The 27,946-nt window shown below is 38.4% G+C and overlaps 10 protein-coding genes across 13 annotated transcripts; 4 read left to right on the plus strand and 6 right to left on the minus strand.

The window, feature by feature from the left end:
• Positions 1-73: 73 nt before the first annotated feature.
• Positions 74-1,991, minus strand: LOC108110890 (probable dolichyl pyrophosphate Man9GlcNAc2 alpha-1,3-glucosyltransferase). Its single transcript, XM_017220148.2, is given in 5 exon segments — positions 74-507; positions 509-520; positions 576-735; positions 792-989; positions 1,063-1,991. Coding segments are annotated over 5 exon segments (1,428 nt in total). The 5' UTR covers positions 1,728-1,991; the 3' UTR covers positions 74-114.
• Positions 1,992-2,107: 116 nt separating this feature from the next.
• On the minus strand, positions 2,108-5,483 carry LOC108111237. Its single transcript, XM_017220640.2, has 6 exons — positions 4,618-5,483; positions 4,131-4,276; positions 3,855-4,065; positions 3,688-3,799; positions 3,090-3,454; positions 2,108-3,033 (listed from the first exon to the last, which is right to left on the minus strand). The coding sequence occupies exons 1-6, from the start codon at positions 4,682-4,684 to the stop codon at positions 2,786-2,788; spliced, it is 1,149 nt and encodes a 382-aa protein (XP_017076129.2). The 5' UTR covers positions 4,685-5,483; the 3' UTR covers positions 2,108-2,785.
• Positions 5,484-6,270: 787 nt separating this feature from the next.
• LOC108110806 (dolichyl-diphosphooligosaccharide--protein glycosyltransferase subunit 1) lies at positions 6,271-7,888 on the plus strand. Its single transcript, XM_017220036.2, has 2 exons — positions 6,271-6,906; positions 6,972-7,888. The coding sequence occupies exons 1-2, from the start codon at positions 6,321-6,323 to the stop codon at positions 7,760-7,762; spliced, it is 1,377 nt and encodes a 458-aa protein (XP_017075525.2). The 5' UTR covers positions 6,271-6,320; the 3' UTR covers positions 7,763-7,888.
• An 85-nt stretch (positions 7,889-7,973) lies between these two features.
• Positions 7,974-13,855, plus strand: LOC108110805 (inactive rhomboid protein 1). Its single transcript, XM_017220035.2, has 7 exons — positions 7,974-8,469; positions 9,036-11,910; positions 11,982-12,323; positions 12,383-12,637; positions 12,695-12,952; positions 13,015-13,299; positions 13,375-13,855. The coding sequence occupies exons 2-7, from the start codon at positions 9,061-9,063 to the stop codon at positions 13,648-13,650; spliced, it is 4,266 nt and encodes a 1,421-aa protein (XP_017075524.2). The 5' UTR covers positions 7,974-8,469; positions 9,036-9,060; the 3' UTR covers positions 13,651-13,855.
• A 101-nt stretch (positions 13,856-13,956) lies between these two features.
• On the minus strand, positions 13,957-15,180 carry LOC108110807. Its single transcript, XM_017220038.2, has one exon. It carries the CDS (start codon positions 15,019-15,021, stop codon positions 14,161-14,163), a length of 861 nt encoding a protein of 286 aa, XP_017075527.1. The 5' UTR covers positions 15,022-15,180; the 3' UTR covers positions 13,957-14,160.
• Positions 15,181-15,479: 299 nt separating this feature from the next.
• LOC108110478 (protein limb expression 1 homolog) lies at positions 15,480-17,448 on the minus strand. 4 transcript variants are annotated; one of them, XM_017219549.2, is made up of 5 exons: positions 17,046-17,448; positions 16,721-16,874; positions 16,483-16,646; positions 16,238-16,428; positions 15,480-16,110 (listed from the first exon to the last, which is right to left on the minus strand). In XM_017219549.2, the coding sequence occupies exons 2-5, from the start codon at positions 16,791-16,793 to the stop codon at positions 15,732-15,734; spliced, it is 807 nt and encodes a 268-aa protein (XP_017075038.1). In that variant the 5' UTR covers positions 16,794-16,874; positions 17,046-17,448; the 3' UTR covers positions 15,480-15,731. The 4 variants fall into 4 exon arrangements, with proteins under 4 accessions (XP_017075038.1, XP_017075039.1, XP_017075040.1 ...); XM_017219550.2 differs by having other exon boundaries at positions 17,042-17,448; XM_017219551.2 differs by having other exon boundaries at positions 17,328-17,442.
• A 916-nt stretch (positions 17,449-18,364) lies between these two features.
• LOC108110511 lies at positions 18,365-19,280 on the minus strand. Its single transcript, XM_017219591.2, has 3 exons — positions 19,146-19,280; positions 18,767-19,090; positions 18,365-18,698 (listed from the first exon to the last, which is right to left on the minus strand). Exons 1-3 carry the CDS (start codon positions 19,183-19,185, stop codon positions 18,457-18,459), a joined length of 606 nt encoding a protein of 201 aa, XP_017075080.2. The 5' UTR covers positions 19,186-19,280; the 3' UTR covers positions 18,365-18,456.
• Positions 19,281-19,746: 466 nt separating this feature from the next.
• Positions 19,747-24,472, plus strand: LOC108110893 (cullin-associated NEDD8-dissociated protein 1). Its single transcript, XM_017220151.2, has 8 exons — positions 19,747-19,978; positions 20,042-20,425; positions 20,486-20,775; positions 21,040-21,202; positions 21,269-22,627; positions 22,720-23,947; positions 24,008-24,154; positions 24,218-24,472. The coding sequence occupies exons 1-8, from the start codon at positions 19,934-19,936 to the stop codon at positions 24,346-24,348; spliced, it is 3,747 nt and encodes a 1,248-aa protein (XP_017075640.2). The 5' UTR covers positions 19,747-19,933; the 3' UTR covers positions 24,349-24,472.
• A 236-nt stretch (positions 24,473-24,708) lies between these two features.
• On the minus strand, positions 24,709-25,790 carry LOC108110895 (ATP-dependent Clp protease proteolytic subunit). Its single transcript, XM_017220153.2, has 3 exons — positions 25,657-25,790; positions 25,178-25,603; positions 24,709-25,121 (listed from the first exon to the last, which is right to left on the minus strand). The coding sequence occupies exons 1-3, from the start codon at positions 25,780-25,782 to the stop codon at positions 24,828-24,830; spliced, it is 846 nt and encodes a 281-aa protein (XP_017075642.1). The 5' UTR covers positions 25,783-25,790; the 3' UTR covers positions 24,709-24,827.
• Positions 25,791-26,409: 619 nt separating this feature from the next.
• LOC108110894 (procathepsin L) lies at positions 26,410-27,861 on the plus strand. The gene is given in 6 exon segments (XM_017220152.2): positions 26,410-26,548; positions 26,606-26,758; positions 26,822-27,133; positions 27,135-27,209; positions 27,320-27,480; positions 27,550-27,861. Coding segments are annotated over 6 exon segments (1,017 nt in total). The 5' UTR covers positions 26,410-26,428; the 3' UTR covers positions 27,746-27,861.
• Positions 27,862-27,946: the final 85 nt, after the last annotated feature.

Consider the following 27,946-nt stretch of genomic DNA (forward strand, 5'->3'; position numbering starts at 1 on the left):
TATACTTATGAGTCCATTTTATTTAACTGCTTAAAAAAAAAATAGGACAAATGTCTATTATAAAACCATTTGGTTACATTTTTGGCATTTATTTTTACAGCGTAGATTTAGAATCTAACTTATCTTACAGGTAAAATGCTGAAAGTTTCCCCACAAGAAAAATAACAAAAAGTGGCCGCAACTTATAACAGAAACCACCAAAGGCCAGAGATCAGGAAACCGCGAGGGTGCTGGTATTGTTAGGGAAGCTACGACAATAATAATCATCAGAATGTTTGATATACTTGCAAGATACTTTAAAGGATATTCATTGCTCTGTTTTGAATTTGAGCTAAAACATTTAAATATCACATGGAAAACAAAAGTAGATACTAAAGCAGGTACTAACAATTCATCTCTGATTAAAAGAGGCAACATACTGAACACGGAAACTTCCAGAAATATAATCATTTCATTAGGCCACCATTTAAGTAAGAAAAAAGATGGCAAAGCAACCAGTAAAATCGTTCTTTTCATGGACCTAAAAATATTAAATTTGCTATTAAAAATTTTTTTTTTTAATTTAGAGTTCTTACTTGGAATGAAAACAAAAAGAACGCCAGTGCTGTGTTAAAAAGGGCCAGCAAAAATCCAACATTAGTTCGTCTTCGGAAGAGAAGTATATTTGTGGGCAAGGCCGCAACTAAAGTGCATCCAATGCAGACCAGGGCCATTTGTTCGTTGAGTAAATGCTTCCTGTAATTTAAACCTTTTATAATTACGAGGAAGTATTTTTATTTAGCGTCTCTTACTTCAGTTTCCAAACGACGTTTACGGCACACCAAACGTTCGCCACCTTGTCTTCAAAAACTCCTCGGGCGACAGGAAAAAGGCGGTGCAAAACTTGAAGCGACGCTTGAAGAGATCCCAACCAGGGTAACCACAAAATAGCGAATGTTGATAGTACAACGGATGCTATCCGTGAAATTTGAGTGACAAAAGAAGAGAAGCTGTATCTCACAGAAAGTAAAATGTATTATTTATAAGCAAGTGTATTTTAGTAATTACTACTGCAATACCAACCTTTTCTGACCCACACATTCCCCAAAAAGAAATACAAAGAACGGCAGGCTGTGGTACAACTCCATTTGCTTGTAGTTTAAAGCTAGTGTGAAGAAAAAAGAGGCCAAGTAGAATCTTCGCCCCAAGATTGCCCCGATTGCCACGGCGGCAAAGCCTAGTGATATGTTATTATACTGAAAGTGTCCATTGTCAATGAGTATTTGACCGGGATAAGTCGCAATTATTGTGAATAGAAACAGTTTGTCATCGCCTTGAAAGGTTTTATCTATGCAATACACCAGGTACAAAATTGCCGGCAAATAGATGAGCACGTCAGCAGTCACAACTGTTGCGCGCATGAAGCGTTTGTGCTCTTTTGATTGGAATCCTCTGCTTTCATGCAACTCGACGAAACGAGAATCTAAAGATTTGCCTATGAGCCCCACCAAATAACTGTGGTAAGCAGTCAAAGGTGGGTAATCCAGCCCCCAATATAATAAATCGTTGTTGGAGCTGTTTGTGTACCATTCTCCGACATCCAGATTTACAGTGACCTCCTGCCAGTGGCGTTGGGCTTCGTAGTCGCCATGCAGCGGCGGGGAATCGTAACCCGAATAGGAATATAGCGATATTATTGACCTGACCGCTAAACCCAAGAAGGTGGTTGCCAAAATTTCGGATTTCATCTTTTTTATTTTGCTAACATTTCAAGTGATGGCATACCTTAGATGTAGAATTATACAGGATATCGATAACATTTTGTCGAATAAATGAAAGAGTAAAGATAACATCACATTAAATTGTAGAAAACAGGAAAAGGCTTTTGAATTACTTTCGTTACATTTTCAAAAAGCCTATATGCATACATTATATTTGGTAAATAAATATAATTTTTCTTTAGAAAAGACATTGTTTTTTCCAGTTCAGATGTGATTAAAGCTGTACTTGATATTTTTTTTTTTCTTGATTGCTTTAAATAGCTCAATTGAAAAAAAAATTCCAACATCCATTACCTCAAATATTTTACATTAAACTTACTAGACCACAGTTTCATAAAATTTGTTTATTTAAAACGTTTTAATGTTTGCAACAAAATTTAAAAGTTGTTTTGCAATCCGTATTTTAAGGTAAACAAAACGAAACTGGCACTTTCAGCCTATTTGGATTCAAGACAGCGCCTTTGTAAACGCTCACGAAAGTAATATTTATTTACAGTTGTACATACAGTTTATGAATTAGCGTACTCCTAAAGGTGCTTACATAAATCAATCTATATACTAAATATCGAACACTGAGCAGAATAACATTTTAAAGGTGACGATCAAATTTTCGAGTTATTAGGTAACAAATCTTTATGGCTTTGTCATTATTTTACGCTAATTCCATTGTTTGTAACATTAAAATGTCAGTACCAGTCAATAAATATGAACATCTAGGCATACATTTTAGCGTACCACTTTTAATCATTCAATATTTTATGACCTATGTCATAAGTATTCATCTTATAAGTTTGTGGTAACAAGTTCATGAATTAATTATCTTATTTCTCAATTCAATACATTGCATGTAATGGAAGTCTATTTACAATTTTATCTTAAGAGTACGTAAATGTCTTACAATGCTAACACATTTTCAATATGGTATGTCAATGATCTATTTACATCTTCTATTTTAAAACAAATATCATTTTGTTATTTTCGAATGATTGAAGTTGCTCCATTCTAAACACTGTCAATTATAAGTTTCAGCTATGCAATAGGGCTACTAAAAATGCTAAGAATACGTTGTGAGTTACTGCTAATGAGAGTCGATCTAATACTACCGCGGTTATAAGCAGGAACATGCCAGAGAAGTAGAAAAGGCTTCCGGTCAGAGTGGCGCTAGAGGTTCCATTCAGTCCACCCAAAGTGATCAACCCAAAAGTCCCATTGCCGTTGTTCTCAGTATCCAAAATACTACGATTAGCATGTTGCATGGCCGCCGTTTTCTCACCTGTTAAAAAAACGGAATATATTACATATCTTTAATAAAATTAAAAGTACACTTACCCCTTAGTACATGCACAGTAATGCTGGCAGGACGGGCATTTGATGGTGCACATGTATAGTTGCCAGCATGCCGAAAATTGACTTGCTTCACGGTAAGCACACTAACTGAGGGGTTAAGAAGGTAAGCGGACTGATGTTGTTGCAAATAGGGTGTTGAGGATGGCATATTAGGGGCTTTGACGTTATCGGAGCTTCCAAGGATGTTGCTATGGACGCCATTGGCGGACTCCATTGGCATGGTTACGCGCGATTTGTTCCCTGGCGAAGACCTATAAACCTGACCACCGTGTAAGTTACTTTGCCCAATTGAAGTCACAACGAATCCGCCTTGTGAATCGTAATTGATCATTTTACTATCGTGATACCTGGAAAAAGTTTTTGGATTATGTTTTTATTACATTTTTAACTTACAAAATAATATGTGTTTATATACATGTAATATAATATATATGAACGAAATTAATTTTTAATCCTCTAAAAAAAACTGTTTAAATAATAGAATTTGCTTAGGTTTCCTGTACGTTTCACAAAGAGATTTTAGAAACAACTTTTTTATACATAGTTAGATCTAAATATATTTTCTTTAAGTCTTTCTTACCAAAATACAAACGCAGGATTCTCCGTAGCCCGTTTTAGTTTGCACTCAAGACGTAAAGTGGAAGTCTCATCAATATGGAGTTCAGGGGCACTTGAAATTTCAGCTACCGCTTCTAAAATATTATTCTCATAACATATAAATTTTTTATATATGGTGTTTTTACTTACCAACAATTTTTAATTCTATAACTATTGACTGAGTTGGATAAATTGATAATTGACATTCGTAAAATCCTCGATCTTCCTCTCTAACAGATTTTATTCTAAGGGACCAGTGTCCCATGTGACGTGTATGTTCCACCAAAAATCGTTTGTCACTACTGTGGGTTGATAGACCCACTGTCAGGAGTTGGAAATCCTTTCTACGTATCCAAGAAACCTGAAATGATTTAAACTAATTTTATATGTATCCTTAAAACGATCTATCTTCTAGATAGTATTTACCGTAGCTGGAGAGTTAACTTTGACCACACAGGGTAAAATAGCAAGTCCTCCTTTTTGTGCAATAACACGAGTATTGTTTTTGGTATTAAATTGACTTTGTATAGTGTTTCCAAAGTGATTTTGAGAAGACGTGATTTTTCCGACATCTAAAATATTGTTATTTTGTATAACAAAAAATATATATATATTATATCTTCGTATAATTATCATCAATTATGAAAGGGTTTTTTATATTTTGTTATAATAATGATGTTTTTATTTTTTGACTTCTTAGCAACAGCACTGTTATCTTTATTATTATTTACTTTAAATTTAATTAAATTTAAATTTACTTTAAAGATAAACAAAAAAAACACCCCAGTTTTACGGAAACAACGATATTTAAAGACAAACTTAATCCGTTTTACTTTTTATAGCATACAACATTGGGCAAGATCGATTGTTATTGCTTACCGATTTATAAAGAAAGTTTTTCACTCTTACTTACCAGAAAACGTTGAACTAAGGAGTAGCAAAAAACATGATAAATGCAAATGCCATCTTTTCGGTTCCATTATTTCCAAATTCGATATTCCACAAATCGTATACTTGGCAGTCAAACTTTATACCCGAAACATTTTCCTTCTGCAACGAACTTCATATTATAAGCATGTGTGTACATATCCGTATATATGTATATTTCTAAAAATATGCATGCACCTATATCCGTATCCGTAGTGAATATACTTGTATTTGTATCTTTCAGTTATAATATATTTATATGTATGGGTCACGCAAATAACATTAATCTTTTATCACTAAACGTCATATTTATGAAAATCCTTGAGTTATGTTAAGTAATTCGTATTGCATTTTAAACCACATGCACTAATATTTAATGTCCGCGAATTAAGTAAAATACACATGTCGCTAATATAGCGACATTAATATGTATTTACCTGAGTTTCCGAAGGAAATGCATACACAGATAATGAAAGAGGAAAACTCACTTTTTTTTTTTGCACTGGCAATTCGGCAAATCCTTACGCGTATATACACATTTCGATTCTAATTGTTTATGCAATCATAAAGCATACATATGAATATTTTCATTGCTACATATTTTCAAAAGTACGGATACACAGGTAAAATATATATAAACTGTATGTATTGGCCATCAAAAGTGCAGATTTCTCACTGCATTTTCATTTTATTGGCACATACGCGATTGTATGTGTGCGAGTGTGTGCGTGTGTGTTTAGAGAAAATGGCACAATTCTGATTCGAATTTACTTGGTTCACCAAGAATGCGCAGTTCACACCCCGGCGAATACAACTTCTTTTTCGAAGTGCCAATCGTAGACTAAATTGAAGTCGGCAAAAAGCACCGTCCGTATAACTCACGCAATCGCATTATGTGGGTCTCTCAAATGTATTGCATATGCGTGTTTAAGGCAACTCAACACGAAAAACGAAGGGATGATGACAGAAATTATTTAATATTATTCATATCTACAGTAGGGCGGTATTATGAATAACGAATCAAATTAGTTGCGTAAAAACTGGGATAACGCGGGCTGTATCGAATACATAATAGTTTTCAATAGTTGGAGGAGATAAATTCCAAAATATGGTTTCAAAAGACTTTAGTTTTGGGCTGGCAATCGATGGCAAGGGTGAAAAAATCAGCTGATTGTTATTAATAAAGGGTTATGATAGGTTAGTTCGTTACTATTTGAAGGAACACATGAATGGTGTCTTTCATATTTTTAAATTTAAAAGTTAAATTTATTAATAAAATTAAATATTTTCAGTAAATGCAAAGTGTATTAGAATGATCTCTTGAGTTACACTCTAAATTAAATTTATCAATACCATTCAATATATGTAAATGTATATTTATATATTAAAATGTAATTTAAAATAAAATATAATTATTTGGTTTATGTTTTGTTAGAATTTAATATATTAGAAATTTTAATTTATAATTATTTTTTTTTGCGTTTGTTAATTTACAATTAACTCAAAACCAATTTTTTTTAAAAGATACATACCGCAGTTGCACTAAAAAATATTTTTAGATCTTTTTGAATACCACTATCAATTCTGTTTTAAAGTTAGTGTTTTACCTCAAGAGTCCCACGGTCACTCTAAGTCGCTTTGCCGGTTGAAAAGTACTAAAAATTCCTTACCGCATTGAGTTTTTTTTTAATGTACGTGTCCAAATTCGAGGCGAGCATGGGTACAAATTTTGTTATTTATCTTACATTAAGCGCTGTGCTATGCTTATACAAAGCAAATGCAGAGATAGTTAACACAAATGTGGAAAGAACTCTTGACTTAACTTCGCAGTTGGTAAAAACCACAACGAAGATCTCGGCGGAAGACTCAACCGGCAAACCAATTGCCGAATACGTGTTTTTCACATCGGAGCCTAGCCTCTCGTACATATCGGTGAAGGATAATGCCGACAAAAACGTTCAGATCAAGAGGAATGAGCCAGTGAAGGGTGACGAGAGCTTTACCCTCACCTTCCCAAAGGCATCTGCAAAGCAAACATTCCTGGTAGAGACTGTGGCCTCCAAGGGTATCCTCCCACATCCCGAGGAAATTCGGCAAAACGATAAGCAGTTTGTAAAATATGTGGGCAACTTGCACCTCTTCTCGAAGTACAAGACTAATAGCCAAAAAACCAATGTCAAGCTCAGCTCCTCGAACATTTTGTCGCACACCCAGGTCAAGCCCTTTTCAGTTTCTTCCAACAAGATCACCTTGGGACCCTACGAAAACACAGAAGGTATGTAGTTAGAAATAATTTTCAAGCTTTGAGTACTATAACAATATAATTTTTTTAATTATTAGCCTTCAGCCAAGAGGCTTTGGTTATCCACTATGAGAACTCATCTCCTTTCGTTACCGTCAACACATTGGAACGTACCCTAGAAATCTCTCATTGGGGCAACATTGCTGTCCAAGAGGCCATTCAGATGACCCACACCGGAGCCAAGTTGAAGGGATCGTTCTCCCGCTACGATTTCCAAAAGGAAGGTCGTTCTGGACTGGCAGCCCTTAAGTCTTACAAGACTTACTTGCCGGCATCTGCATCTGGCGTCTATTATCGTGACACCAATGGCAACATTTCGACTTCCAACATGAATTCCGTGCGGGACTTTATTGAACTGGAGCTGCGCCCGCGTTTTCCTCTGTTCGGCGGTTGGAAAACGCAGTACACACTGGGATACAATGTTCCCTCATACGAGTATATGTTCAACGATGGCAACAAGTACCAGTTGAAAATGCACCTAATCGATCACATTTACGATAATATGGCCATCGATGAAGCCACCATTAAGATTATTTTGCCCGAGGGATCCAGCGACATTAGGCTTTCGACGCCCTACTCGATAAGCAGGCTGCCCAACGAACTGGTCCACACCTATCTGGACACCACGGGTCGTCCGGTGGTTTCTTTCTCCAAGTCCAATTTGGTCGAAAGCCATATTTCAGACTTCACCCTTTACTATAGCTTCTCAAAGATTTCCATGCTGCAGGAACCTCTGCTGGTTAGCGGCTTTATTTATATCATTTTTGTTTGCACTATTGTCTTCTTACGTCTGGATTTTTCAATTACATCCCACGCACATAAAGAATAAGTAAATCATAATGTTTGCATTGAATAATAGTTATTCTCATCATTTAATAAAGGATAAACAGAAAGAAATAATATTTTGCAATAACAAAAGAATCAAATAAAAGCTTGCACTTATATGGCAAAAAAAAGTTACCGAAATAAAGGATTTTTATTCAAACCAACGACATACATAAACATAAGAATTTTTCTTTTATTGAAAAAAAATTTTAATCCCTATTTATATTAATTTTTCTTCAAAATATCTTTATCAAAATTGTTATTTTTGTATGTTTTAAAGTAAAAAATGTACCTTGCTTAGCATAAATGCCGGAAATCAGCAGTTGGACACATTATGCCATCTCAAACAGTGAATTTAGCGCATGCGCAAGGAAACAGGAAAAATTATTCCGAGTGGTTTGCAGTTTTTCGACAAGTGTGCTGTGTACATATGCATTAGTGGTTATAAAATTGTTAGAAAAAATGGATTAATCAATTTAAGAACTTTGTTGCTTAAGAAATAAAGGAATACAATAAAATAACATAAAGGACAGTAAGCTAAAATCAAAAACTTGCCGACAATGTACTTTTGTACTTTTTGTTATGGAGGAGGTGTATGTGGAAAATCGATAAAGCAAATTTCGTTCTGTAAACAGGATTAAACAAAAATAAAGATGAAGTGAAAAAACAGGATATTGCATTTAAAAATTTAAGTTCATCGAACCTTCCAAAGTGAGTTTGATATTTGTGGTTCAATGTATGCTATTATTATGTATTTTGAATGTTATATATTTTCCCAACAATATTATGTATACCTATTTTTAATGCCTCATATTGATACTTAGACAGTAAACAATTTCTGTAATCTTATAAAACGTTATCTTAATACCGATATCGTCTAAAGTATACATTATACAAGAACATTTAAGATGCCAGTACTAGTGGTTCTGATTACTCATGTGCGCCCTTGGCCCTTTTTTATTGTTTGTATCTGACATGGAGATGTGTCGGACCCCTCCGATTAATAACTAGAACAGGCGTTTTTTCTCAAAATTAGAACACATTTTCTTTGTACTAAAATTAAAAAAACATATATGTATAAAAGTTTATAAACAATAGTATTGTTTATCTTAAGTTTTTTTTTTTTTTAATAAACCGAATACACTTTCCTCAATAATGTAGGACACCACAAATCATAAACAAATACAGTTACCCACTTTAAGGAAAATACTTAGATTTCAAAAATAATCAGTTATAGGAGTTTTCATTAACCAAAAACTAAATGCTTATCTTCTTAGATCGGAAAGTAATAATTCTTCGATTATGACTTCGAATGGAAGTGACCTGGGGCACAATAATAGGCGAAATGAGAAGTCGAATCCTGACAACGTTCACGCCTCGATGCGTGGAAATGGAAGTTCCACGCGAAGAAAGTCCATAAACTTCCAAAATCAGCTCCAACTGGCTTTAGAGTCGAATGAGTGCGATGTGATGTACTGCAGTCTGTCTTCTGGACGCTATCGCGCTCCGAATGGCGAGAATTTCCCGCCGCACAGTGGCAAGCTGAAGCTATCTCCGCTGGAAAAGTACGATGAAGCGAGTAGGGGTGTACCGCCGCCTTCGCCGGCTCCGAATAGCGATTGTTTTGCCACCTGTGTGGCCAATCAGCTTCCGACTCAGTCGTGCAATGTTGGGTCCGTCAAGCCGGATACTTCAGTGCTACAGAAGCATGGAATCGGTGGGACCGGAATGGGAGGCGGTGGAATGGGTGGGAACAGTAGCTACCATCAGCGTGGTGTTTCGCCGAACTCTAGATATCGTTTGGAGCGCTATCGCGAGTCGCAGTCAACTCCCCAGACAAAGATGATGGAGAACATGGGCGGAATGCCGCCAGCAGTGTCCTCGGTCTCCTCCACCCGTCTCCTACTGCCATCCAATGTACCCTTGCCACTTTCACAGTGCGAAAACTACAATGCCTACTTGGGATCCACGGTGCATACGCCGGTCAAGAGGTATGTGCCCACCCCACCTCCTGCCATGGAACTCTACTCAGACCTGAGCATTTCCTCTTCACCGGCGGGAAATCTTCCCACACCCGCCGCAGCCGCCGCAGCATCAACATCAACATCTGGAGTACAGTCGCAGTATGTCAATATGCCGTACAACTACCGCTCCAAGTGCTGCCACAATGAAACCTCGCACGGAAGTCTCAGTCGCACTTCTCAGACTTACGCAAGCTGTTCGCCGGCCTGCACTTCACCATCGCCGGCTCCTTCCACTAGTATGTCGATGGTTTTCTCGGCAGCCAGCTCCTGCTCGCCAATAATGACGGCCACCAGCTCCTCGAGATCGGGAAACCACAGGGGCGATGACAACGAATCCGTCATTGTGGTGGCTCCCGGCGGAGGTTCCGTAGCTCAGTTAGAAGTGGACAATCCTTCTGGAACTTGCCTTCACTGTAATACAGTGCGTCGTACCACTGGAGTTCATCAGACCACCCAGACCACAGGTCCTATTAGCCCAGTTCCCATATCCCTGCCCGTGCCCATGCCTATGCCAGTGATCCCTAGTCTAACTGAACAGATTCCCAGCCAGAACATGGAATCCAGTATGGTGTCAGTGCAGGCAAAGCGTCTCGATGGCGGTGGCAACATGGTCGTGCCTCCAGGATCAAACCAACACCAGATATATCGCAACCAGATGGCTAGCAACCCGCGCCTGCAGCAGATCCATCATCAGACGCAACAGCACCAGTCACTTCAGGTGCTACCGCAACCGCAGAATCATCACTTGTCCTGCAAGAAGCGCATTGGCATCTACATGAGGCGTACCACCTCCCAGTTCTTTGGCGTGGAACCGAGTACAGAGGTTGCGGATTGTGCACTGTGGCAAGGACGTCATCGACGCCTGGCGATCCGCTGTTTTGGGATGTTTGACACAGAGCTAGAATACCACATGCAGCAGTCCATCGGTATCGGCGGCGGCAACGAGGACGTGGTGCAAGGCAATGGAGCCAATAACAATTATGCACCAGATCGACCAGACATTCTGCCTGTTCAGGATGCTATTGGCATGGATATAACACTTTCTGGCGATAGCAGACGGCAAAAGTGCTATACCAATCGAGATTTTTTGGCCGGGGAGTTCGTGGAGCGTAAGGCATCGGTGGGTTACATGTTTGTTGCTATGGTCAGTTATCTGGTGCATATGTTCAACAAGCGTAGACCCATCCAGATGCACAGGGTGCGATGCCCTTGGCAATGGTCCCGCAGCTTTGCCCCCCTTCATGTCACAACCCACAACAATCAGCAGGCAGACGCGGACTGCTTGACAGATGGTCTGGAGGCTATCATCGATGATGAGGTATTTTTCGATAGTCCCTGCGAGGTTACCACCTCGTCGGTGAACGACGAAAGCTCCGAGATTGGCAGACAAACAGCAAAGCCTCGTCCTTGTGCCGATCCTTCAAGCGTAGGGGTTAGTGTCTACATGGCAGAGAGGCAGCAGAACGGTTGGCGAACCTCCGCTTTGAATAGTGGTGGTAACGCCAGCAGTGATATCAATCTAACCGCGGATCAGTCTTCCCATCCAGCTGGCGCATCTCACATACCCCTTTGCAGCTCGGTGTCTAGCCAAATGCAGCCAGCCATGCGAAGCTCACACTCCACTTCTTCCACCTGCAATCGGGGCAATCGGATAACTGCCCAGTTGCTCGATGGAGTCCTGGAGAACTCTAGACGTCCGCCGCTACGTTGCATCAAGTACTTTTCAGTGAACGACTTGGACGATAGAACTGATCATCGGCCCTTCTTCACATACTGGATCAACACGGTGCAGGTGGTGGTGCTAATGCTGTCTATCATTTGTTATGGCATTGCTCCCATTGGCATTGGATCGGAACAAAAGACGGGACAGGTGCTGGTGACTAGCCTCAGTTTGCAGACGGTTCAGCATGTCGAGCAAAGGAACCTTTGGATCGGTCCCAGAAACATTGACCTGGTTCACATGGGTGCTAAGTTCGCCGCATGCATGCGACGGGACATTAAGATCACCGAGGTGGTCACGAAGACAAGGCGACACGAGAGGGAAACGGCATGCTGCATTCGCAACGATGACTCCGGCTGCGTTCAAAGCTCCCAGGCGGAGTGCTCCATCCGAGGACTTTACCCTACGGTGAGAGATTTTTCGTTTTAAGCCATTTTAATATGTCAAAAGAAAAATATTTTTTTTATATCATAAACTAGAAATCAATATCCACGTGGAAGAAATGGTCTCCCAGCGAGTCTGGACCAGGAGGAAGAATCTCAGGGTCCGTTTGCGGACTGGATCCCAAGTTTTGCGATGCCCCAGCTTCGATAGCTCCATACGAGTGGCCCGATGACATTACGAAGTGGCCAATCTGCCGGAAAACGAATTCCTTTACCCAAAGATATCGGTACAAGGATCATACGTCTGAGCACATGGTATGCGAGGTGATTGGACATCCGTGCTGTACGGGCTTATATGGAGAGTGCCGCATAACGACACGCGAGTACTGTGACTTTATTAAAGGATATTTTCATGAGGAAGCATCGCTGTGTTCACAGGTATACGCCTAATAAAATACATTTCTACCTTGTTTTATGCCCTTCATATATTTAATTAGATATCGTGCCTAAACAATGTGTGCGGCATGTTCCCATTCATTTCCGTGGAGACTCCAGATCAGTTGTACAGACTGTTGACATCGCTGTGCATGCACGCCGGAATTTTGCATCTGGCCATTACCCTAATATTTCAGCACTTGTTTTTGGCCGATCTAGAGAGATTGATTGGAACCGTTCGTACTGCAATCGTCTACATTATGTCGGGATTTGCTGGAAACCTCACGAGCGCCATATTAGTGCCTCATCGGCCAGAGGTACATATATTCACCTTACTCACTTACTTAACTTTACTTAAACTGTTGCATTGACAGGTTGGACCATCGGCATCGCTTAGTGGCGTAGTGGCCTCGCTCATTGCCCTGTTGGTTTGGATGCACTGGAAGTATCTGCACAAGCCACACATCGCGCTCTTCAAATTGCTGCTCCTGTGCAGCGTTTTGGTCGGTATCGGAACACTGCCTTATCAGCTGAACTTCCTGGGATTGCTGGCTGGAGTGATCTGCGGCTGCCTTTTAACCATGTCCCTAGTGCCATTTACAACATTTTCGAAATACGGTCGTAAGAAAAAGGTAAATCCCTTAACATGACCAACTTTGCATTTAAAAACTAAATCTATATTTTATGCTTTTAGATAAATCTCATTTGGACTTGCGTGCTGTTTCACGTCATCGTGTACACTGCAATGATAGTAACGTTTTATATTCACCCCAGTGAATTTCACTCCATAAGCTTTGTAGATATGTTTAGTAATAACAACGGATATGAAAATTTCACCAACACCGATCATCATGGCGTTGATGTTGTAAGCAGTAATACTCGATACTCACAGACGCAGAACTCCCAATATTATTATCATCATCACTCAGATGACATTATAAGGAAGAGCGTTACCTTCACAGAAAAAGCTCTCGTTTCGGTGGGTTCTTAAGATAATATATAGATTGTGTACGTTGTGTTGTTAATAACATAAATTTTCTTTAAAAATTTACAGCACATTTTATATCCCGCTGCGCCGCGGAAAACGAGCGCTCAACAATGGCAGGAAGTAGAGTATAGTCGTTCGTTTAATCACCTTTCAAACTATAGTGATCGAATTAAAAAAAGTATTGGAAATATATCAAAGCTTAAGCAAGTGTTCACTTCACCCATTAGATTCTCAAACAAGAACAACCACTCTAATCTTATGACTGAATTAACATCGGTGCACTCCGAAAATAAACAGAAATATTTAGGTTACATCAATAATACTGAATTTAACGTCCTTTAATATTTTACATATTAATTGAATCAATTCATGACAACAAAAATTTGACAAGTTTGAGTGCACAAATAGATAACAATTATATGAATAACGCATTAAATGTCTATTTATGTATGTATAATCCGAACTTCAAATGAATAAAGAATAATTAGTATTTAAAAGTTTTGGCGCTTTATTTGCTTACATTTTATAAACAAGATGGCTGAAGAAATTAAGGAAACAAAATGCTTTCCCTTTAACATAAAAGATAATCAGAAGTTCTAATTGCAAAGATGCAAGGCCTGATTTCCAGAATAAAAATCGTGTTGAAGGTGTATTTAGAAATGATGTAATTTGCAGAATATACCAATGACTATGTACATATTATACAGTATAAATATTTAGATTAATCAACTCAAATTAGAAAGGGCTGGTATTGTGTAATTAAATTCACAAATAACATACATATCGTACACTTGAAACTTACAAATAGATTTAGAGAAAAGGTATGAAGTAATATTGTTTACGATTCGATAATTATATATACATCATCTCAGCCATTGATGACATCTTTTTTGGAATATGAACAATGGTGTCGAAGTAGCTGGCCAGCTCACCGATGGTAACATCATCGCAGTTCCCGGGGCTTGCGGAATTGTAGCTGGCCTGTTGCGAGCACGTGGCTCCCATTAACGAAACCGCTGACAGAGATCTCGTGGCGGCGGAGACGGCGAATGAGTCGCTCTTATGGCTGTGAAGTCCTGAAGGTCCTGGCCCTTCTACAACACTACCAGAGTGTCGAGCCTTTGTTAAATTGCAGTTCTTCGTTAAGTGCCAACTATTTCCCAGCGTGCTTCTCTTTGATTCACCGAGCATATAATTACATTCACCAATAATATCACGACATGCGCATGAGCAACTCGATTTTAAATCTTCATTGACCAGACCATTAATATCACTTGATTCTTCATTTAATTTGCAGGAAATAATCCGACCACTGCGTACAATCCATTTTCCATGGTCGCAACTGTTCAAGGCCTTCAAAATGGGCTGACGAAATATGCTTTTCCTCGCTGGGGCGTGGTAATTTCGCTTTTGAGTTTGTTTTTGGACTCCGTGGGAACAACTCAAAGGACTAACAATCTCAAATGATTCAGCTGGAACAAAGGAATCATCTTGCTTGCAATCCTGTAGGCAACTTTCAGATCTTCGGCGGGGTCTGCATTTCCATCGATGTTGTGATCTGGGTTTAGAGCTCGTGATAGCCTCTGAGCTATTAGACGGATCGAATCCATTCTCTGCATCATAAAATGGATTCCGTTCGACAGGCTTGATGAGAGGATGAGTTTGTGTTATTTTCAGCTTATCCAGATCAGCTGGCAACTCTTCAGATGCCATTTTGCAGCCAAATCTGTGTGCTTATAGTTTGTACTCAGCTATATTAACTCAGCGGATTTGTGTGTAATGTTTTGAAGTGCAAATGAGCAGCTTAAAAACACTTTTTCTTTCCTTTTTTCTATTTTTATTGTATGTATGTGTTACATTCACAGAAAAACAGACAAGGTAGCGACACAAGTTTTATGGATTTGGAGGGATGGACGCCAACCCGTTTTATTGCTTCTGTTGAAAGAGCAAAGTTTTGAAACAATGGAATTGAAAATATTTTTTATATGTACACGATATTCGTCTTAGGTTTGAATCTATAATGTGAAGTACTAAAAATATTAACTACAAAATTTTTCTTAAGAAATATTCAAAGTTTTTAAACCAACGAATTAAAATCATTTCTATTTCTGGCATTTTATTTAAAAAGCTGAAAAATAAAATATCGGTTAATAAAACGTGAACGTGAACACTTAAGTTAAAATATTATATTTATTTTGTTGGGATTAGTCTTATTTTTGTAGCAGCTGTTTTAAAAATCACATTTCAAAGATTTTTAAAATTAATTTTTAATTTGGAAGTTTCTATGGAAAGTGTTATAATTTTTCCGCTTGTTTTTCATCATGGAGATCATATGGTATGCCAATTAAATAAATTGAAATTGTTTGATTTATCTAAAAAAGTGGGTAATTTCGATCGTGCAAGATGCTTATTAGATTCATTTATCAATCGTCAATGGAAGCAGAGTTTAGGGCACTTCCGCCCAGTTGATTATGAGCTATCATAAGTATGTCCTTCTTCTCTTTAGGAAAACGTAGTTCGCGCCCAGCCATGCGAAAAGTCTCCAGCTCTCTCTCGGCAAGCACTAATTCTCTGCGGATAACGCCGGGATTATCGTGTTCCCTGGCAATCCAGTCCAAGGCCATTTGCGACCGCATCTCGTCGTCCAAGCTCCGGTTTGAATAATGAGCCACGACTTCTTGCCTGGAGCAGTGGCGTTCGCGCATTGCCTTCAGCGATCCATTCCAGTGAAGAAGTTGAAAAACCGTCATGAGCTCTTGGAACTCTAGCATAGTCCTTCCCTTATTTGCCTCCAGCATGAATCTAAACTCAAGAAAGAAAAGAAATATTATATTGCGCGCAAAACTATTAAAACAATAAAAACTAATAAAAATTTTCAAAATATTAAATATTTTAAGCATTAGGAAGCTAATTGGGCAAAAGTACTCACCTGAATGCTCCTATTCCAGACTCTGTGCCCTCGTTGATCTGCGATGTGCCCTTAAAAGAAGTTCGAGCATCCTGAACCGCCTTTTGAATAAATTCGTCGCTTATTCGACGCGAAGGATGTTCATTGAACACAGAGTTCATCAAGGCAATCTTAGCCGAACTGCGACGGGCCTCTGCTTTTGTTGGACAGTTCTACCAAGAAAATATATTTTCATAGGAATTTTTTAATTCAGGATTTATATATACTTGAAAACTTCCGAAGCAGCTTCCTCCAGGCAGAGTTACGAAACAAATATATGGCTGGCTATTAGCTGGAATCGATTCGTAAATCACAAGAGCCCCGTTTTTCATTTCGGCTCCGCGGGATTGTTTCATTTGCCAAAACTCTTGAAGGGCTTCAACGACATTCACTAAAATATGTATATACATGTACATAAGTACGTTTGGCTAATCATTTTTTAAAGGATTTACAATATAATCTTACCTCTATAATCTCGATCTTCGTAAAATCCAGTTACCGTCGGTAAAACCCAAAATGGTTCTTCAGGGTAAACCATTTTAACAATTATTCAATATAATGTTGAACAAAGAATGGTTTGTTTTTTAGATGAAGTAAAACCGCATATCTTTCAAAGTGTCTGTAAAATGAAGGATACAATTAATTTATTTCCCAAGAAATATTTATTTCTCTGTATTAATGGTAATTTTCCGTTTAATTATAGCAAATTAAAATGCGGTTAATTAATTTCAATCTTGATTTCATCAGACAGAAAATATTATACATTAACAGCATATGTTTACATACATACATATACAAGAGTTGTATTGTTGCACTGGTGACACTGCCACGTCTTTAAACATATGTACATCCCAACGACCACCGATAAATTGCAAGTTTGTCGCTTAAGTCTTTCGATTTAGAGTAATCAGAGTTTATGCAAAACCTGTAACTTTTTATTCCGTTTGCCGTAATAGAACACTATTTAAACACTATCACAAATTAATATGTTCAATAGCATGCATAAAGTACGCCTTTATTCCTTTCTTATATGTATTGTCACTAGTCAGGTTTATAACAATATTACATTTACATTTTAATGTATACATTTAAATTATTAATGTTCACTTTTATTTTATTCAGAAAAACGGACCACAAAGGTCATCAATGAGATGAGAAACCTTTCTGCTGTAGTGTAAAAAAAACTGGATACATTACTTTGTGTCAGTGTTGCCAAGTATTTCCTATCATAAAAAAGCTAAACCCCAGACCGAATTTGGCTTAAAATCGCTAGTTATATCTTTGGCTGTAAGTCATAAAATCTATGTACATATCCTAACCAAATACCAGATGTTTAAAAATATATATTGTATATTATATAATAAATATATATTTTTATATATAATATGTTATAACTATATTAATATTATAGTATCCTTATATATATAGCTATATAGCTAACTAAAACTGAAAACAAAAAATATTTTTATGACTAGTAAAGGATTAAGAGTTTCATTAAAAAAAACAATTAATTAACTACCTTGAACTGATGTATAATATTAACCGTCTTAAAACAGCTTCGATAATTGATCGAGCCTAACATGAATAATTAAATTTATCAGCGCCATCTGTACCAGATTTTTTATTTTGAATGTAGATAACAGGTTAAAGATAATAATTATAATTCGTTTAATATCTTATTTTTGCATTTTCAACCCTTAAAAGAAGAATAAATGGATTTTGAAAATGTAATAAATTTATTAGCTGTAAAAAATGTTTAAATCATGTACAAATTAATTATGTTTTGTAACTGTAAATTTTAGAAACAGATTTATTTATGCCGCTGTCTATCGTGGACGATTGATTATACAATAATTAGTGGTCTGTGTGCGTTCCAAAAATCCACCAAAGCCGAGGACTATAGCTCGACCGTCAAAACAAAATACACAAATATTCGGCTTTTAAGACTATTGCTCAACATTTTTATCTTGAAATATAGATATATAGTTCCTAGAATGTTTCACATCTTTTGTATTTTCAGTCACTTTGAATTTGAATGTATTGTTGTGAAACTCCGTAAGTGGCGGAAAAATACTAAATGAATTTGCTCTTGAAGTAGAGATTTTAATATAAAATGTGTTAATATTAATTTTATTCTTAAAATGTACATAGGCAAAAGGTTTATTAAACTACAAAATGCACAAACGATATTCTTAACAAATTTAAAATAATATGTCAATGCTCTCCAAATTGGGCAAAGGCGGAATAAAATTTAATACATATTCACAGTCGGGCGTTTCGATATTTTCTGGTTCGTATATGCATGGTAGGTCAATAAAATCAGGTTCTATTGGAGGAAGGTAAACGTTTTCCGAACTATTTTCTAATGCGCAAAGATTGCAATAAAGTTGATCTAACAGTCCTTCATATCCAGGTTGATTTTCCAACCATGTTTCCGCGATTGCTGTAATTATAACGGGAATGCAGTTCAATATATTTTTAATGAGAATCATTATTGTTTATAAGACTTACGCTTGCTGCATTTTTTTAAACATTGCTCGTTTGGAAAGTCAGTATAGTTAAACAAATTTATGACTTGGGGTTCGCATTTTAACATGTAGGCGCCCAAAAAGCAATTCGTTGTTTTAAAATTAATTTCTTCTCGGTCCTTACAAACGTGATTTGGTTTAAATGCTTTCCGAAGTGACAACTTAGCAATACTGCCCTCAAGTCTAACGGAATTACTTTTAAATGGGGTTATACCAGGAGTTTGATGCATCACATTGTCAAGTTTCCCTAAAGGTTTTTTTATTACAGATCCAATGGGGGCTCCATTTTTTACAGGATTTGTCGGCACTATAATAAATAAAAAGACTATACAATTGCAGACCACTAACTAAATTTTACTTACAATTAATCCCCGTGTTTTCCTTGTTCAATATTTGATCCATTTTACAACGTTCGTGTTGAAGAAAAATATATGTCTATAAAACTTTATCTGTGTGCTGCGATTTAGTTCAAAATAATTCCTACAAACAAGCGGCACAATTTTAGAGATGGTAGACTCTGAGCACTGAACCTTGTCATGTATCGCTTTTGATTTGAAACGTTAGAAAAAGAACACTAAGGTCTGCTTTATGTTTTTTGCTCATTATTTATTATTTTAAAAATATACTGAACAGGATTTCTGTAATGATGCATTTTTAAATGTTTTTTGCTTATTGTAAAATATACCTTATGCTTTTCAGTGTCAATTGACCATAGATAACAAGAAGAAACTTATTAAAAGCTTTTCTAGAAACATATACTTATCGTGAACACCTTCATTAAGAAAATATATTATCTTATACATAAAATAATTAGGTAATCACGTGAATTTGCAATTAGCTAATTTATTTCAGTTTCTACTTAAGTGTTTTGTATAATACTATACAAAAATACTTTAAAATTCTTTATCGGCATCTAAAGGCGTTAGTGATTTAGTAAAGTTTTTTCGTTATTTCTAACTGGCCCCACTTAAGCAGCCTTTATAACAAAATTGCTTTTGAGTGAATATATGTAAAACTTGGAGATTCTCTGCCAGAAATTTCAGTAGACGTTTAAGTTTACCAACGTCAAAAATTGGGCAAACATAATTAAACACACAATATTTAACTTATCACTCATTTGCAACTAATATAACGTTTCAAAGGCTTCACTATGGCGTCACATCAATACCATCAAATTGCCAATTTGCTGGAAAAAGTATGTATAGAATTTAATTTGTGCACTATAGTAAAATAAAAACGGGGCCTTGGTTTACTACAGATGACGTCGACGGACAAGGACTTTCGTTTCATGGCGACAAACGATTTGATGACGGAGCTACAGAAAGATAGCATTATTCTGGACGACGAGTCTGAGAAAAAAGTGGTACGAATGGTGCTGAAGTTGTTGGAGGATAAGAACGGAGAAGTCCAGAACTTAGCAGTGAAGTGCTTGGGACCGCTCGTAAACAAGGTAAAGGAGATCCAGGTGGAGACCATTGTAGATTCGCTGTGCGCCAACATGATGTCGAATACGGAGCAGCTGCGCGACATCTCGAGCATTGGCTTGAAGACAGTGATTGCCGAACTACCCCAGTCCTCCAACTCCTTGGCCCCAAATGTCTGCCAAAGAATTACCGGCAAATTGAGCACAGCCATTGAAAAGGTGTGTAGCTCTGAAGTTTTATAAGTCTTCTGCTATTCAATCGTCTTTTTTTTTTTGCAGGAGGACGTCTCTGTAAAACTGGAGTCACTGGACATATTAGCTGATTTGCTTTCCCGCTTTGGGGAGTTTCTGGTACCCTTCCACAGCACCATTTTGAAGGCCCTGATGCCCCAGTTGGCCTCCTCACGCCAGGCTGTTCGGAAGCGTACCATCGTAGCCCTGTCGTTTCTGCTAATACAGGCCAACAGCAACGCCTACAATGGTGTCATTGATCACCTGCTCGACGGCCTCGAAAACCCACCAAATCCTGCTGCCATTCGAACTTACATTCAATGCCTGGCTTCGATATGGTAAGAATCGTTTAGGGCTTCTTGATGTATTAAGTCAACTCAAATTGTTTACTATCTTTTCTTTGATTACTTGTTAACTTAGTCAGTTGTTAGTTGTGTTTTTTACTTTTGTTAGGATCATTTGTAACTATTCAGTAATGATTACGTTTTTACTTAGAGAAATCAGATCTAAATTATTATTACAATGACAAATCTATTTTCATCGAGCAATATTTTAGGAAAGAAAACATCTAATATGTTTATTTCAATATGTTTCTCCCTCAGTCGACAGGCTGGCCATAGGCTTTGCAATCACATTGATCGCTCTATGCTGTTGTTGAGCCAGTACAGTCAACGGGATGATGATGAGTTGCGTGAGTTTTGCCTGCAAGCCTGCGAAGCCTTCGTTATGCGTTGCCCAGATGCCATAAATCCGCACATTCCCATGGTAAGAAAACACAACTTCAAAGCATAAGCATTTTAGGCATTGTGTAAACTATGGTTTGATTTCAAGATCCTGGAGTTGTGCCTCAACTACATCACCTACGATCCAAACTACAACTACGAGACCGATGATGGCGATACTGGCAACGCCATGGACACAGAGGATGATGAGTACGTTGACAGTGAAGAGTACAGTGACGACGATGATATGAGTTGGAAAGTTCGTCGTGCTGCAGCCAAGTGCTTGGAGGTTTTAATTTCTACGCGCCAGGAGCTCATTGAAGACTTTTATCGCAGTTTGAGTCCTGCTTTGATCGCTCGTTTCAAGGAGCGCGAGGAAAACGTTAAGTCCGACATATTTCACGCGTATGTAGCTTTGCTAAAGAACACTCGCCTGAGCGACGACGTGGCCAACGACCCCGATTCAATGGATCAGGTATCGGGACCGACGTCACTGCTAATTGAACAGCTACCACTTATCGTAAAAGCTATACAGCCGTTAATGAGGGAAAAATCGATGAAAACTCGTCAAGATTGCTTCCTCTTACTGCGTGAACTATTGAATTCGCTACCAGGCGCCTTGGGTCCTTACTTGGAAAGCATTGTACCAGGCATAAGTTATTCGCTGAATGACAAGAGTTCAACCAGCAACATGAAGATCGAATCTCTGGGATTCCTGTATTCCTTGCTCCAGGGGCATCCACCTCATGCTTTTCATCCACATATACCCTCACTGGTGCCCCTTGTGGTAACTTCGGTCTTTGATCCGTTCTATAAAATAGCAACAGAGGCACTTTTAGTGCTACAACAGTTAGTGAAGGTTATTCGACCATTGGAAGGAAATGGTGCAAAGTCGGACTTTGATGCACCCTCCTTCGTGGGACAGGTTTATTCGTGCACATTGCAGAAGTTGAAAGTCACGGATGTCGACCAGGAGGTAAAAGAGCGAGCCATCGCTTGCATGGGACAGATAATAGCTAATATGGGTGACATGCTGCAAAACGAGCTGGCCGTTTGTCTGCCAATCTTCATGGAGCGCCTGAAAAACGAAGTAACCAGGCTGAGCAGCGTTAAAGCCTTGACTCTGATCGCAGCATCATCCCTTCGCATTGATCTAACTCCTATCCTGCATGACGTATTGCCCGCTCTAGGCACATTCCTGCGTAAAAACCACCGCGCCCTGAAGCTGCACTCTCTCGATCTTATAAACAAGATCGTCATCAACTACTCAAGCAACTTTGAGGCAAACCTATTGCAGACAGCCATTGTTGAGATACCGCCACTTATATCTGACTCAGATTTGCACGTCGCTCAGTATTCACTGACTTTATTAAGCACTGTAGCTCGGAGACAACCCCAAGCACTGGTCGGCATTCATGAACAGTTCTTGCGATCGGTCCTGATTTTAGTACGCTCTCCATTACTGCAGGTTGGTAAAAACGTGTCGATTGTTATTAACAGCTGTTAGCAACTGATTACTTTTTAATTTAAGCAAAAGTAACAGTTTTTTTTCCTTTATAGGGATCAGCATTAAATTGCACTTTGGAGCTTTTCCAGGCCCTGGTGCAAACACAGCTCTCTGGTCTTGACTATCATTCATTGGTTTCGAAGCTAATGGCTCCAGTTCTAGCGGGCAATGGCGACGCCAATTCCAGAATCACAGCCGGTGCTCCCAGTGAGGTGGTGCAGCTGCACAAGCAGGCATATCATTCATCGGCCAAGTGCATTGCAGCACTTACCCAACAGTGTCCTCAGGTGGCGACCCCATTGGCCACAAAGCTGATCACCGATCTACAGAAGCGCAATGATACGGAAATTATTTTCTGTTTGCTTACCATTGGAGAAATTGGCAGACACTTTGATCTGAGCACTATACAGGTTCTGCCGCAAACAATTATCGAGTGCTTTGGAGCCACCTCAGAGGATGTTAAAGCAGCCGCTTCGCATGCTCTCGGTGCGGTATCCGTAGGCAGTCTGCAAACTTACTTACCGTTGATTCTAAATGAGATCGAGGTTCAACCCAAGAGACAGTACTTACTTCTGCATTCGCTAAAGGAGGTTATTTCATCATTGTCGGTGTCGCCAAGCGGACTCGCTCAGCTTTTGCCCTCGGTGCCATCCATTTGGAGCCAGCTGTTTAAGCACTGCGAGTGTTCGGAGGAGGGTTCGCGCAACGTGGTGGCCGAGTGTTTGGGTAAACTGGTGTTGGTTAATCCCGACGAGCTGTTGCCGCAACTACAGCAGGCCTTGCGCTCCGAGAGCGCTACCATGCGTACAGTGGTGGTCTCGTCTGTAAAGTTCACCATTTCGGATCAACCCCAACCCATTGATGTGCTGCTCAAGCAAAATATTGGCGAGTTCCTATTCGCCCTTCGAGATCCGGAGCCACAGGTACGACGCGTCGCTCTAGTGGCCTTTAACTCGGCTGTGCACAACAAGCCTAGCTTAGTGCGTGATTTGCTGCCCACCCTCTTGCCTTGGTTGTACTCCGAGACAAAGGTGAAGAGCGAACTTATTAGGGAGGTGGAGATGGGTCCTTTTAAGCACACTGTTGATGACGGTCTCGACATTCGTAAGGCGGCATTTGAATGCATGTACACACTTCTCGAGCAGGGCTTGGATCGTGTGGATGTAATGCAGTTCTTGGACCATGTGCAGGCTGGTCTCTGCGACCACTACGACATCAAGATGCTGACGTACCTGATGACGGCACGCTTGGCTATCTTGTGTCCAGATAAGGTCCTTCTAAGTAAGTAGCACTTAAATTTGCCAGGTAAAAATTGTTGTTTACCTCTAATATATTTTCTAGGACTTGATCAATTTATACAGCAATTACGTGATACGTGCACCCACAAAGTAAAGGCCAATTCTGTGAAACAGGAGTACGAAAAGCAAGATGAACTTAAGCGTTCTGCCCTTCGTGCAGTGTCGGCGCTTTCGCAAATACCCAAAGCAAGTGAGTTCCTATCGTTGTAACATTGTATCTGGTCACAAACTAATAAGAAATTCTATCCAACAGATAAAAATCAGCAGTTGGTAGACTTCCTCAAGTCAATCAAGGAAACACCAGAATTGAACAAGACCTACGAGTATATACAGAAGGATTCCATCACTGGTAGTTCAGATATTATAGTAATGGATCAAAGCTAAAAGGGAAACTTGGTTTCTAATTCCTTTACTTAAATAAGAATATGCGTGTGCGCACAAACAAGTATCTCTTTTCTGATATAGCTTTTAAATTTTCTAATAAGAAATAAATGCAGATGACTTGAAACAGTTAATTATTAAACTAGTCATCGAGCTAGAGGAAGGTAGAACAACCAAAACAAAGAAATACCGTAATGAAAACGATAGTTTTTAACGATCAGATAAAAAACATGGATACAAGGTTTTGTGGAGGTTGAATTGAAATCTTTGTTCTTTGAAGAGTCAAGCTCTTTAAAGCAGATATCGATAGTTCTAGAAGGTACTGTTAAATAAAGGGTGGTGGTCAATAATTAATCAATGGGATTGCTGGTTAAGAAAATTCGACTTGGTATAATTGGAAATTGTACATTCTGTAGAAAACTGAAATATTCAAATTGTTTTAAACTTAGAATTGAATTTTGGTTTATACACGAGATAGAATTTTATGCAGCCTGCTTGCTTCTCTTTTTCTCGGACTCTTCGGGCACTGCTTTGCCGGAAGTAATGCCACCATCCGATGCCGGGCCAGTTTCAGAAACAGTTTCAGGCGGGTGTTCGAGAACGTGGTCTATAATGCCCAGTACTTTGGCCTCCTCAGGGGTCATGAAATGGTCGCGCTCCATGCGTCCACACATCTCTTCGTAAGAATTTTTAGCGTGCTTTACATAGATGTTGGTGAGTTGTCGCTTGATTTTGATAATTTCTTCGGCATGTATCAGGATGTCTGTAGCTTGACCCTGGGTAAAATTACTTCATGAATACTGGGCTATTATTTGATTGGAAATTAACCTACTTGTGCGCCGCCTGAAGGCTGGTGTATCATGATCCGAGCGTTAGGCAGAGAGTATCGCATTCCTGGAGCACCGGCTGCCAGCAGAAGAGATCCCATCGAACAGGCCTGTCCAACGCACCACGTTGCTATCGGCGGCTTGACGTACTGCATCGTATCATAGATTGCAAGGCCCGCTGTTACCACTCCGCCGGGAGAATTAATATACAGATGGATCGGCTTGTTAACATTTTCGGATTGCAGGAACAGCAATTGTGCCACAACAGTGGAACTGATGTCGTCGGTTATGTTACCCATCAGGCAGATTATCCGTTCTTTTAGAAGTCGGGAAAATATATCGTAGGCCCTTTCACCGCGGCCAGTTTGCTCGACTACCATGGGAATCAGGTTGATATTGCGAACCGAATTCGTCCGGGCGCCACATTGCACCTGCAATTCGTTGGATTAATACTCTAACTACCTTGTAGCGCATTTACACTTACTGAGTTAATTTGTAATAAGCGGCTAACAGCGGTCCTTAGCATGATCCTGGTTTTGTTTTGACGCAAATCAACCGGATTCGCAATGTTATGCAAAACAGCTGTTTTTAAGGCTAAGATAACACACATTTAATCATTTCTGACACATTTGAAAAGAAACATTGATGCCTTCCTGGCATTATACATACTATATGACAAATGTTGTGTGGTAGTGCCACGTTGGGGTGTTTATTTATTTTATTTCCTAAATATTTTGGTAATTCCGCAGGACAAACTTGGAACGGTGGGCATTCCCTTTTGTAAATTTTGTTATTCCCAAATAGCCGTTGTCAGGGAACAAGTGGAATTTTTGGTAAAACGAGAAACTTTGACTTCCGAAAGTGCGAAACCAGCGATGCATAAATTTTAAATAATTAAGAGTATAGATCGTTAAAAAACAGTGCTTAAAAGGTAAGGTTATATCAAAAAATATTTAAATTTACTTATCTTACTCATCTGAATAACCTTTTTAAAAATTTACTTTGTTTTGGTTTCCTGATTTAAGGTTTTTTTTCTTTCGCACAATGTTTTGTAAAAAATAACTAATATTACAAAGTTTAATTTAGAATTCATAAAAAACTTGAATTAAAAACCTTCATACCATAAAGGTTTTGATTGATTAGGGTAGTGACCACTTCGATCTCCCTATCAGACCGTTCAGGTTTTGATAGCTAAGCATTTTTGACTGAATATGCACAGTTGCAGACAGTAACTTAATGCAACAGAGGCAGAAGCTATGTGGAAGTTTATAATTGTTGGCTTTATATGTGGCATAAATTATCAGATTGTTACATCTAATTTAAACGAAGGAAATTCTTCTACTTTCGATTACAAAAGCGAATTCGAAAAGTTTAAAGTAAAAATCAACCTAAATTTTACCTGTTTTAAACTAATACTTTTTATAATTTTATAGAATAATAATAATCGTAAATTTCTTCGCAATAATGATGAAATACGCAGCTTCAAGGCATTCGAAGAAAACTACAAACTTATTGAGGAACATAACCGACATTACAAGGATGGTCAAAAGAGCTTTAGATTAAAATCTAATAATTTTGCTGATATGGTATTTATTTCTTAAAATAATATTTTCGACACTTTTAATCAATTATTACAATTATTATTGTAGAATACAGATGGTTACTTAAAGGGATATTTGCGTCTACTGAAAAGCAATATTGAAGACAGCTCGGATAATATTGCTGAAATAGTTGGATCTCCAATGATGGCCAACATACCTGAGAGTTTAGATTGGCGAAGTAAGGGGTTTATTACTCCTTCATATAATCAACAATCTTGCGGGTCCTGCTATGCCTTTTCCATTGCCGAGAGTATCGAAGGTCAGGTTTTTAAACGTACCGGAAGGATAGTGGGTTTGAGTGAGCAACAAATTGTGGACTGCAGTGTGTCACATGGAAATCAGGGATGTGTAGGCGGATCCTCTGCGAAACACTTTAATCTATCTCCAGAGTACCGGAGGCATAATGAGATCAGATGATTATAACTACGTTGCAAAGGTAAAAATTAATATTAATAACATTACCTTCTGCAAATATTCTTGTAGAATTTTTATATTTATCTCTGCTTATATCTCTGAGATACATTTTTAATGCTTACTACTTTGCAGAAGGGAAAATGTCAGTTTGTTTCCGACTTATCTGTGGTAAATGTAACATCGTGGGCGATTCTTCCTGTTCACGATGAACAAGCAATTCAAGCAGCAGTTACTCACATTGGACCGGTAGCCATATCTATTAATGCTACTCCGAAGACGTTTCAGCTCTATAGGTAATTTTCTGAATTTATAAATAAATTAATTATGTTGAATAATAATCCTAATCCTAATATATCTTTCAGCGACGGTATCTACGATGATGCTTTATGTTCATCAGCATCTGTAAATCATGCAATGTTAGTAATTGGCTTTGGAAAGGATTATTGGATATTAAAAAATTGGTGGGGTGAACGTTGGGGCGAATCGGGTTTTATGAGAATACGAAAAGGAGTCAATATGTGCGGAATTGCCAATTATGCTGCATATGCTATAGTATAAACTATATTTTTTAAGTTATTTGCAAACATAAATATGCTGTACCCATATTAATTCCTACAACATTAAATACAACATTTTCAAAAAATATTAAAAAAAAACAAGAAATTGGACTGAGATATGAAAAAAGGTTTTAATTTTGAGCATATGCTTATTATTAATTATTTTTTAAATCCCCGTATCAGATTACTGTAATACTTTACT

The sequence above is a fragment of the Drosophila eugracilis genome, unplaced genomic scaffold (genome assembly GCF_018153835.1).
Source record: "Drosophila eugracilis isolate 14026-0451.02 unplaced genomic scaffold, ASM1815383v1 contig_445, whole genome shotgun sequence".
Classification (NCBI taxonomy): Eukaryota; Metazoa; Arthropoda; class Insecta; order Diptera; family Drosophilidae; genus Drosophila; species Drosophila eugracilis.

What these genes read in the sequence shown, in the direction of transcription:
- LOC108110511 (XM_017219591.2), bottom strand. Translation starts at nt 19,185, where the DNA reads ATGGATCAAATATTGAACAAGGAAAACACGGGGATTAATT. An exon ending in GGAAAACACGGGGATTAATT is followed by an intron (nt 19,091 to 19,145) that starts GTAAGTAAAATT and finishes TATTTATTATAG; the next exon opens with TGCCGACAAATCCTGTAAAA. An exon ending in TTTAAAAAAATGCAGCAAGC is followed by an intron (nt 18,699 to 18,766) that starts GTAAGTCTTATA and finishes TTATAATTACAG; the next exon opens with CAATCGCGGAAACATGGTTG.
- LOC108110893 (XM_017220151.2), top strand. Translation starts at nt 19,934, where the DNA reads ATGGCGTCACATCAATACCATCAAATTGCCAATTTGCTGGAAAAA. An exon ending in TAAATCCGCACATTCCCATG is followed by an intron (nt 21,203 to 21,268) that starts GTAAGAAAACAC and finishes TTTGATTTCAAG; the next exon opens with ATCCTGGAGTTGTGCCTCAA. An exon ending in TTCGCAAATACCCAAAGCAA is followed by an intron (nt 24,155 to 24,217) that starts GTGAGTTCCTAT and finishes TCTATCCAACAG; the next exon opens with ATAAAAATCAGCAGTTGGTA.
- LOC108110807 (XM_017220038.2), bottom strand. Translation starts at nt 15,021, where the DNA reads ATGGCATCTGAAGAGTTGCCAGCTGATCTGGATAAGCTGAAAATAACA.
- LOC108110478 (XM_017219549.2), bottom strand. Translation starts at nt 16,793, where the DNA reads ATGGTTTACCCTGAAGAACCATTTTGGGTTTTACCGACGGTAACTGGA. An exon ending in CGAAGATCGAGATTATAGAG is followed by an intron (nt 16,647 to 16,720) that starts GTAAGATTATAT and finishes TACATATTTTAG; the next exon opens with TGAATGTCGTTGAAGCCCTT. An exon ending in TCTGGAATAGGAGCATTCAG is followed by an intron (nt 16,111 to 16,237) that starts GTGAGTACTTTT and finishes TCTTGAGTTTAG; the next exon opens with ATTCATGCTGGAGGCAAATA.
- LOC108110805 (XM_017220035.2), top strand. Translation starts at nt 9,061, where the DNA reads ATGACTTCGAATGGAAGTGACCTGGGGCACAATAATAGGCGAAATGAG. An exon ending in AAGCATCGCTGTGTTCACAG is followed by an intron (nt 12,324 to 12,382) that starts GTATACGCCTAA and finishes ATATTTAATTAG; the next exon opens with ATATCGTGCCTAAACAATGT. An exon ending in TAGTGCCTCATCGGCCAGAG is followed by an intron (nt 12,638 to 12,694) that starts GTACATATATTC and finishes TTGCATTGACAG; the next exon opens with GTTGGACCATCGGCATCGCT.
- LOC108110806 (XM_017220036.2), top strand. Translation starts at nt 6,321, where the DNA reads ATGTACGTGTCCAAATTCGAGGCGAGCATGGGTACAAATTTTGTTATT. An exon ending in ACCCTACGAAAACACAGAAG is followed by an intron (nt 6,907 to 6,971) that starts GTATGTAGTTAG and finishes TTTAATTATTAG; the next exon opens with CCTTCAGCCAAGAGGCTTTG.
- LOC108110895 (XM_017220153.2), bottom strand. Translation starts at nt 25,782, where the DNA reads ATGTGTGTTATCTTAGCCTTAAAAACAGCTGTTTTGCATAACATTGCG. An exon ending in GCTTATTACAAATTAACTCA is followed by an intron (nt 25,604 to 25,656) that starts GTAAGTGTAAAT and finishes AACGAATTGCAG; the next exon opens with GTGCAATGTGGCGCCCGGAC. An exon ending in AGCCTTCAGGCGGCGCACAA is followed by an intron (nt 25,122 to 25,177) that starts GTAGGTTAATTT and finishes AATTTTACCCAG; the next exon opens with GGTCAAGCTACAGACATCCT.
- LOC108111237 (XM_017220640.2), bottom strand. Translation starts at nt 4,684, where the DNA reads ATGGAACCGAAAAGATGGCATTTGCATTTATCATGTTTTTTGCTACTC. An exon ending in TATAGAATTAAAAATTGTTG is followed by an intron (nt 3,800 to 3,854) that starts GTAAGTAAAAAC and finishes ATAATATTTTAG; the next exon opens with AAGCGGTAGCTGAAATTTCA. An exon ending in AATCCTGCGTTTGTATTTTG is followed by an intron (nt 3,455 to 3,687) that starts GTAAGAAAGACT and finishes AACTTTTTCCAG; the next exon opens with GTATCACGATAGTAAAATGA.